This window comes from Caretta caretta, chromosome 4 (genome assembly GCF_965140235.1).
Source record: "Caretta caretta isolate rCarCar2 chromosome 4, rCarCar1.hap1, whole genome shotgun sequence".
In the NCBI taxonomy this organism is placed as follows: domain Eukaryota; kingdom Metazoa; phylum Chordata; order Testudines; family Cheloniidae; genus Caretta; species Caretta caretta.
The window spans coordinates 50,261,005-50,270,717 of record NC_134209.1 but is presented as its reverse complement, the minus strand read 5'-3'; the positions used below and the strand labels follow the sequence as shown (position 1 = coordinate 50,270,717).

General features: G+C 41.6%; 1 protein-coding gene across 2 annotated transcripts in view; it reads left to right on the top strand.

Moving 5' to 3' along the window:
* Nucleotides 1-97: 97 nt before the first annotated feature.
* Nucleotides 98-9,713, top strand: part of PRDM5 (PR/SET domain 5) — a 138,807-nt gene continuing 129,191 nt past the window's right edge. For both annotated transcript variants that reach the window (XM_048847652.2, XM_075127621.1), the window contains exon 1: nt 98-317. In XM_048847652.2, the coding sequence (XP_048703609.1) occupies nt 225-317 (93 nt within the window). In that variant the 5' untranslated portion in view covers nt 98-224. The remainder of the gene's footprint in view (nt 318-9,713) is intronic.

The following is a 9,713-nucleotide window of genomic DNA, read 5'->3' as shown; positions in this document are numbered from 1 at the left end:
TTGGCGCCCTGGCTCTCCCATCCAGCTGCTGAAGCCGCTGCCCAGCGGCCGCCGCTGGCTCCTCCCCTCCTCTCCTCTCCTCTCCCCTCCCCTCGAGGAGCTCGCCGGGGTAATCCTGCAACCGGCCCCTCCGTCCCTGCCCCCTCCTCCCATCTCCTGCCCTTTGCAATGAAAGTCCCTGTTAACTCTTCTCCCCTTTAGCAGGCGGCCCGAGTCAGTGCAAAATGCTGGGCATGTACGTGCCGGACAGGTTTGCCCTGAAGTCGTCTAAAGTTCAGGACGGGATGGGGCTCTATACGGCCCGGAGAGTGAAAAAGGTGGGTGATCTCGCCGCTGCTCCGCGGCACCCATGGGGTCGGCATGACGGGGAGACCAGGGGGCTGTGCGCTGCCTGGTGAGTGTATTGCAGAAGCAGCTAGGGCAGCTGTGTAGCTTGCAAGCTACTCCGCCCCCCCCGCTTAGTTTCCAAAATGCTGGTTTCTCCAGAGAAAGCCTGCCACGTAGTACAGGAGTTCACTGCAGCGCCTTCTCCTCTCGCTGCCTGCAGGGCTTTCGAGTTCCAACTTAATTCCAAACTCCCCCTTTACCAGAGCTCGCTCCACCGTCTGCTTTGCAGCGGGCAGTGTCTTGCTGAAATGAAAAAAAAAAACAAAAAAAAAACAAACAAACCCAGCGTTAAACTGAAGCATGTTCTGGTGCATTTCACAGAAATCTATTGTTGGCACGCAAGGACTGAAACCGTGATCAAAAACAACAACAAAAAGGCACCGTCCCCTAGGGAGCTTTGTTTCTTTGGGGAGTGGCATAAAATGGTTAGCCCAGCTCCCCGCACCTGTACATGCACAAGCAAAGAGTGGGTTAATCGTGTGCATAGGAAGGGGTTAGTAGGAGGTTTTTATTTTGGGTTGGTGTTACGTTTTTGTTTGTTTTTTAAAACCCAGGCAGTGCCCCTCTCCTGATCTATTTGTCCATTCCCATCTCATTTTCAATCTAAATATACCTCCCTCCCCACCAAACTCCTGCTGTTCTCTTACTTTTAACAGAATAAATGATTTAATTTGCTTTGCAGAATAATGAAACTGTGGCTGTGAAAGATGTGATACAGCTGAAACCTCAATTAAGTACAAATCCCTCTTATGCAAAACAGGTCACATCCCCTGACATCTGTTAATTAAATTGAAAATTCTCTTGATTATCCACAATTTCAATTATCCAGAAATATTCAGTGTCCCCCATTATATTTACATAATTGAAGTGGTACAGAACTAAAATGATCAATCCTGCATTAATTTAAGCTTCTACCTTTTATTTTTCTTGGATCTTTTGTTGTGTGTCTGTCCCACTTTTCAGAGTAGCAGCCGTGTTAGTCTGTATCCGCAAAAAGAAAAGGAGTACTTGTGGCACCTTAGAGACTAACAAATTTTTGGATCTTATTGGTTTGAGAGAGGTGCTATTTGGGCTATCTTGTTGTGTGTGCAATTCACCTAACGCCATAGAATACAGTGAAATTCATCAAAATTATTACCTATTTCAACAGTCATTACAATTTTGGGCCTGATTTCCTTTTCTCTTAAGTATAAATTTCATGGGTGTGAAACTGGTGAAAAAGGAAAGTAGAACTTGCCTACACTTAGTGCCAGAGTTCCTACATACTGTTTAGGCGGATGTCATCAGGTGGTGATTTTACACACAGTCTTCCAAGTACTTTTTCTTAGTTTGGTGGCAAATGTTCAATGTTAGGAAGGCATGTTAAATATTACTGTTAGTTTTGTTATGCAACGCTCTGAGTAAAGGTATCTGTGTGAGCAGCAGGCCTTGCTCTCTTCCTTGGTCTATGGAGGCCAGTGTTACTTCCTGGGAACCAAGCATTGGTGTATGGCTGAGATTCCTGAAAGAAGGAATTTGACTGCATGCTGTTTGTGACCACCTCTGTGCCAGGACTGGTGTACATGCATAAATAAAATAAATTGTTCATAGGATGTAACCAGACTCCATGTCACTGGGAAGTCTACCTCAGCAGAGGGGGAACAATACTAATTACACTATATTATAGCCATCTATTGTAATGGCCACCAAAGTAATTCCATTAACAATTTTTGGGAGGAGGTGCTGAATGTGAAATTAGACATATATTTCTGAGTAGCAAATTCTGTAGTGTACTCTGTGTTGTCTGACATCTTAAATGTATCTTTCTTTCCTGTGGTTAAAGTGCTCCTTTCAGATGTCCTTATGTTATCATTATTATTGCTAACCCCAACTGCTCAAATATAACGAGGCAGGCCCCCTCAAAAATCGAGTGATTTTTAAAAAAAAAATCCCATTTTGCCTCCTTTTTGATTTGCCTTTGGATGTGAGCCCTTAGGTTGCACTCAGGTCATGTTTTCAAGCTTTTCTCTGTTACCACAAGGGCTAGAAACTTTGTATTTTATTTATTTTTTTTAAATGAAAGTTGAGATTCTCATGTAATCTCTTCTCTCTGTCATCTAGACTTTAACTCAAACACCCAAATCACAAAACTCTTGATACAGTCATGAGCATTGGCAACACTGGTTTCTCAGTGCTTTGCTGGAAATGGAACAAGATCAGTTGTTGCTGCCTGATTTTCTTTAAAGTTGATCCCTACTGTATTTTCTGCCCTTTTAGTGATAGGGCAGTTTATGTCTCCTTTTAGTCACTGTTATGATAGATGTTTGTGTATAGTTTCATTCATTATTTTTTTATTGACTCGAGAGGAAATGAAGTGTAAGAATCTGGTATTAGTTAATATATATTGGCATATAATGGGATATTTGTTTGCTAGAACTGATAAATGTGTATATATCTGAAGAAAAGATACTTATAGTCCTCAAAAAAGGCTACTTGCCTCTGGGACCCTTATGTTGCAGAACATATTGGCTAGCTGCCTACAACTTCTGTTTCCTCTCCAAGGCTGAGAAAATTATTTTTACCTTTAAAAATGCCTGCAAGTTTTTAAAAAAATCACTTTAAAATTCAGGTCTTTGGGCAGGTCTTCACTTACAACGCTGCAGCTGCACCAATGTAAGTATTTCAATAAAGGCCTTGTCTACACTGCCACTTTACAGCACTGCAACTTTCTTGCTCAGGGGTGTAAAAAAACATCCCCATGAGCGCTGCAAGTTTCAGTGCTGTAAAGTGGCAGTGTAGACAGTGCACCAGTGCTGGGAGTGACTCCCCTTGTGGAGGTGGGTGTTTTTTTTTTTTTTAGCGCTGGGAGAGCTCTATACTATTGCTGCGTTCCACCCCAGAGATGTCTGCGTTTTGGTGGTTGGTGAAGTGATTCCTGTAGGTACTTTGTAAAGTGCCTGGGGATCCTTTGGGGTGACAGGATTTGTATAAATGTAAAATAGTGGAGCTAACTTGTCCCAGGTCAAGTCTATACTACATCGGCACAGCTGCGCTGCTGTAGTGTGTCTGGTGAAGTCGTGCTATGCCGACGGGAAAGCGCTCTCCCATTAGCGTAATTATTCCACCTCAGCAAGAAGCAGAAGTTATGTTCGCGGGAGATCATCTCCTGCTGACATAGTGCCAGTGGGGACAGCACGGGAGGGGTGGGAGGGTTCACGTCCCGGAGCAATGTAAGTTGGACTGATTTTTAGGCTGGAGTGTAGACCTGTCCTTAGTCTGCACTACAAAGTTTTGTTCGCATATGTCAGCTAAGGGTGTAAAAAAATCATACCCCGTAGCACTGTCATAGCTCTTCTTCTCCCTTGCATTAATCCCATCAAATCTACGAGTATTGCGCCCCTCATTTGCCCATACAAGTGCTCTGTTCGGTGCTGTATCCTCTATAACACCACTTCTTCCTTTATGACATCCTACCACTTCTTCTTGGGTTGGCCTTTCTGATTTTTTTTTCCTTCAGTCTTGATCTTTTGGACTCTTACCACATAGTTGTCAGGACTGTGCTTAAAACAACCAACCCACTGAGCCTGCATTCTCTCATTTTTGCATTTATTGGTATTGATTTGAGCATGTCTCTCTCTACATACATATTCTTCACATAGCCTTTCATTCATACACCATTCATCTATTTCAATATTCGCCTTTCTGTGGAACAGATCATTTGCTCGTGTTTCTTCTTTGTTGCTCAACGCTCAGGGCCATATATTAAAAGTGGACAGACCACGCTTTTGTAGATTTTATCTTTTAATCTTATTGGTATCTTACTACACCACTTAGCTTTCTTCATTTGGGCAACACGTTTATTATCCTAGCTCTAATTTCATCTTCCATTTCCCCATTTTCCTGGATTCTAAAACTCAGATACTTGAAGCTTTGCGTTTTCAGAATTGTCTGCCTATCCAGTTTCAAGGATAATTCTTCAGTGTTCATATTACTGAAATTACATGCCATATATTCTGTTTTTTCTCTGCTTATTTTGAGCCTATGTCTTTCCAACACATCTCTATTTTTCAAGAACCCATCTTTCTCCTCACCGCATAGAATATCATGTGCACCAACGTGCTGCCTTCTGTATGTTCCTTGTGAGGGTGTCTAGAATGAGGATAAACACAAAAAGGGCTTGTCAAGGTTCCTTCCCCACTCTGAACTCTAGGGAACAGATGTGGGGACCTGCGTGAAAAACCCCCTAAGTTTATTTTTACCAGCTTAGGTTAAAACTTCCCCAAGGTACAAACTATTTTACCTTTTGTCCCTCGACTTTATTGCTGCCACCACCAAGTGTCTAACAAATATAATAGGGAAAGAGCCTGCTTGGAAATGTCTTTCCCCCAAAAATCCCCCCAAGCCCTACACCCCCTTTCCTGGGGAAGGCTTGATAAAAATCCTCACTAATTTGCATAGGTGAACACAGATCCAAACCCTTGGATCTTAAGAACAAGGAAAAAGCAATCAGGTTCTTAAAAGAAGAATTTTAATTGAAGAAAAAGTAAAAGAATCACCTCTGTAAAATCAGGATGGTAAATACCTTACAGGGTAATCAGATTCAAAACATAGAGAATCCCTCTAGGAAAAACCTTAAGTGACAAAAAGACATAAAAACAGGAATATACATTCCATTCAGCACAACTCATTTTATCAGCCATTTAAACTAAATAGAATCTAACGCATATCTAACTAGATTTCTCACGGATTTTTTACAGGAGTTCTGACCTGCATTCCTGCTCTGGTCCCGGTAAAAGACACACACAGACAGAGAGAACCCTTTGGTTCCCCCTCCCAGCTTTGAAAGTATCTTGTCTCCTCATTGGTCATTTTGGTCAGGAGCTAGCGAGGTTATCTTTAGCTTCTTAACACTTTACAGGTGAAAAGGTTTTTTCCTCTGGCCAGGAGGGATTTAAAGGTGGTTAGCCTTCCCTTTATATTTATGACAGGGCTCAATGCTGACATAGCTGTGCTGCAAAATCCTCAGTGTATACAACATTATGCCAACAGAATGAGTTCTTCTGTCAGCTTTGTTAATGTCATTCAGGGAGGTGGTTTAGCCATGCCGGCGGAATTCCTTCTGTGGCTAATGCTGTGGCGGAATGGAGCCATGGAGGCAGCATCACTTTTTTCCACAATGAATATAAAGTCAAAAATACCGAACACACGTATCTGATGCGCACCTTGCTGCAATCCTGAAGGTTTCAATTGCTCAGTCAAGGAGGCTAAACATCAACAAACTGACAGAGCTGAAGCACTGCCAGGTGCCTGGCAAACACTAAAAACTCTCTGGTAGGCAAAGAATTGTATGACAGTTGTATAAAGTTGTATGATGTTTTTACTATTTCTAAGAAATTGAAAATAAAAAATACAATATAAACGTTTTCTTTTCTGAACACCATCTTCAGTGACATTATTGGCCCACTGGGAGGATTTGAGGACTGGCCCTAGCCCTAAGGCAAACGGAGTTTGAGACCCCCGATTTACACGGTCACTTTTAGGTTCTGCCTGTGTGTACATCTAATCTTCATCTCCATTGTTTCCTTGGGCTCCAGTCTTCTTGTTTGCTGCTCTGTCTCATCCTGCTCTCATTGTGTTTTCTTTCCACGCAGCTGTCTGCAATGACCTCCTCCTCCGTGTGCACCAAGTGTCCTCACTCTCCTCCTTGAAATCTCTCTTCTGCCCTCCATTTGCCTTACTTTCCACTGCTAATTTCTCTTCCACTGCTGTCCATTTCTCTTGCAGCTTTTATTTTAAAATATAAGAATTTATGTTGTCTGCTGTGTAATCTCTTTCCTTCTCCCATATTCTTAACCCTCATCCATCCTTTTCCAGGACCTTTCCTTTGTCTGTTATCTTAGTATTACGTGTTTGTCTCTTGCCCTGCATGGGCTACCCTTATTGCCACTTACAGAGATGGGGAGGCTGGGGCAGCAGGACGTGATCAGGCACTGCAGGACTGGGTGGTGGATGGGGCCATGAGGGGTGGGGTGGAATTGGGGAGTTAGGCAGAACCGTGATTCTCCTTCCTTCACAATTCTGGCCAGTGGAACTAAGCCAACATAAAAGGAAAAGTAATCTGCTGCTGGAGAAGGACAATCACAGACTACTTTGCCTCTGGATCAAGAGAGAAACCAGGGAATTAATTGTGACAGTCACAGTTTACACCCTGGCCTGCTCCCGGGACAGTGCAGCTATGCAATGTAAGAGATAGGTGGTATTATTAAACACTTCCCTTTACTTGTGGGCAAATTGTAAAGTTACAATCCCCATCCTTATGTGTTAAATTCTTTTGACTAGTGACCCTTTTAAAGATCTCTGTTCAGAACCCTCCAAAGTTATGGAGCTATACAAATGTTTATCAACAGTAACCAAAATAAGAACATAAGATAACATAAAATAATCCATATGTCTACACCAGGGGAAGAAGTGTATTTTTAATGTCAGGTTTCAGAGTAACAGCCATGTTAGTCTGTATTCGCAAAAAGAAAAGGAGTACTTGTGGCACCTTAGAGACTAACCAATTTATTTGAGCATAAGCTTTCGTGAGCTACAGCTCACTTCATCGGATGCATACTGTGGAAAGTGTAGAAGATCTTTTTATACACACAAAGCATGAAAAAATACCTCCCCCACCCCACTCTCCTGCTGTCTATTACCAATAGTCTAATAATAGTCTATTACCAGCAGGAGAGTGGGGTGGGGGAGGTATTTTTTCATGCTTTGTGTGTATAAAAAGATCTTCTACACTTTCCACAGTATGCATCCGATGAAGTGAGCTGTAGCTCACGAAAGCTTATGCTCAAATAAATTGGTTAGTCTCTAAGGTGCCACAAGTACTCCTTTTATTTTTAATGTGTGTTAGCAAACACATATGAACTAGTGTAAACAAAGCAGTTACAGTTTTAACATGATTTGACTGGTAAAGTAAACCCTTACCTCACCAAGAAATACATGTTAAAGCTACAGCTACCTTGTCTACACTAGAATTTTAACATGTTTGCTAGCATGTGTTAAAAATACCACACTATTTTTCCGAGTGATGACAAGGCCTAAGTGTGTGTAGTAATGTGCTTGCTGATATTAAGGTTTAGAAGTATGTTTTCTGGAACTGTAGTGCTATCTTGTGTGTAAAGGAGAATCTGGCATTATGTTCTTTTTGCTTACAGGAACTAAATTATAAAAGTGACTTCTTAGCTGTTAGGACCTGTCTGTCAAGGTAACCTTATTTAAAGTGCACTCATACATAGAATACGTAGATATTTAATTGGGTTGTGTTGATATGTTTTTATCTCTGGTTAAAACTGTACTTTAGATTTCTGCAGTTCTTTTATCCAGTTCCAAGAATAAACATTGTATTAGGGATGCAGCGATAGAGAGAGACAGTCTAGTATTGGTAATCCATTTCTATTTACTGACTGACTAATGGCCTCTGAGCACTGCTAACCTTACTGCTTTAGTATATGACTAATGTTAAAAGATGGTGGAATATTAAAACTCACATTTGGAAAGGAAATGAAAAATGAGAATTAAATACTAAAAAATAAAATATAGTTTTCAGTCAAACCTTTAGAGAAGGACAATGCACAATATGGTATAAGCTGGGGATTCAGTGCTGAAAAGTAAGGGACTGGATGATTCTATTTGATTAAAAGCAGAAGCCCTTATTCATTGTCTTTATACTTAGGAGTATAAAGACAGCTAATTTATTATAATATTGGTTTGGCTGAGCAGAGCAACACAGAGCCTTTTTCATGGAATCTGCTGCGGCTACTGGACTGCAGTAATCACCCCATTTCTAGCTTCTGAGTGTCCTTCCTCTCTCATTTTTACTTATGTGCACCTGATCTAGCCTCTAGACTCAGCCTGTGCTGCTGATTATGCTTCCCCAAAATTGCTGCCATAAATGCTCACTCTTCCCTCCGAGAGGTTTGATCTTTGTCCATTACTCTCCCTCTCCTAGCTCTGTGGGATGAAGTAATGAAGAGCCTCGTGGCATTATCTCTTATGACTTGGTGGGAAGGAAGAGGAGATATCCTTTCCAACTTGGGTGGCACCTGTCTACTCTCCTTTCTGTGGCCGAGTGCAAAAGGGGACTGAAGATCTTGGTGTCAGGGAGGAGTATGTCCATCTTGCAGAGGAAAGAGACAAGGGGAATGCTCTCAGTGTCCCTAGCAGGAGCTCTTGAACACTGAAGAGCATGTTGGTGTTGTCTCTTGGAAAGATGGGGGAGAAGGAGCCACAAACAGCCATCCCTCACAGACTTGGGCCTTGATCTTGTGTTTTAAAAAAATAACAATAAAAAACCCCCGTAGAAGTTGCACTGATTTAACATCACACTTTTAGTTAAACCGGTGGAGCTTTCCGTGTGGACGCTCCCATGTCTGTTTAATCCTGTTTTATATCAGTTTAGCTAGAACTACTTGAGTAAAGTTAAGCATCTGCGTAAAACTTTGCAGGATTGGGGTCTTGATGCCTTCTGTCACAGCAGAATTTTTTGGTATATGTCAATTCACATGTATCTCTTTTTACACTTAAACTGTTCTCATTTTATAAATCCAGTCTTTGGACACTGCTAAGTCACAGTTAACTTGTATTACTTTATAATGCTTCAGCAGTGAATAGCTATTTTGTGAGTCTGTACAAGACAGGAATACTTAACTTATAGTGTGGGAATTTCATCCCACCAAAACTAGTCCGGAGAAGAGAAGATGAGAGGGGACATTTTAACAGTTTTCAAGTACATAAAAGGTTGTTACAAGGAGGAGGGAGAAAAATGATTTTTCTTAACCTCTGAGGATAGGACAGGAGCTGCACAAGCGGTTTAGGCTGGACATTAGGAAAAACTTCCTAACTGTCAGGGTGGTTCAGCACTGGAGTAAATTGCCTAGGGAGGTTGTGGAATCTCCATCATTGGGGATTTTTAAGAGCAGGTTGGACAAACACCTGTCAGGGATGGTCTAGATAATACTTAGTCCTGCCTTGAGTGCAAGAGACTGGACTAGATGATCTCTCGAGGTCCCTTCCAGTTCCATGATTCTGTGATTACCTGGAAGAATTTTGAGGGACTGAGTATTATGCAATGTGGAAATGTGACCTGTATCAGGTAGATTGAGGAGTTTCTACCATGAATTACAAATCTTAAGGACTTTTCATGATATCTTTTTAATCTCTCTCCTAGTGATCCTACCATTTTATACAGGTGACCGTATATCACCTGTATTTTTCTGATGTTTCGAACAAACCTTGTCCCTGAACTTTCCTTGTTTTTTTTCCCAGTTGGCCTTCTGTGAGTTAGTCTGAGAAAG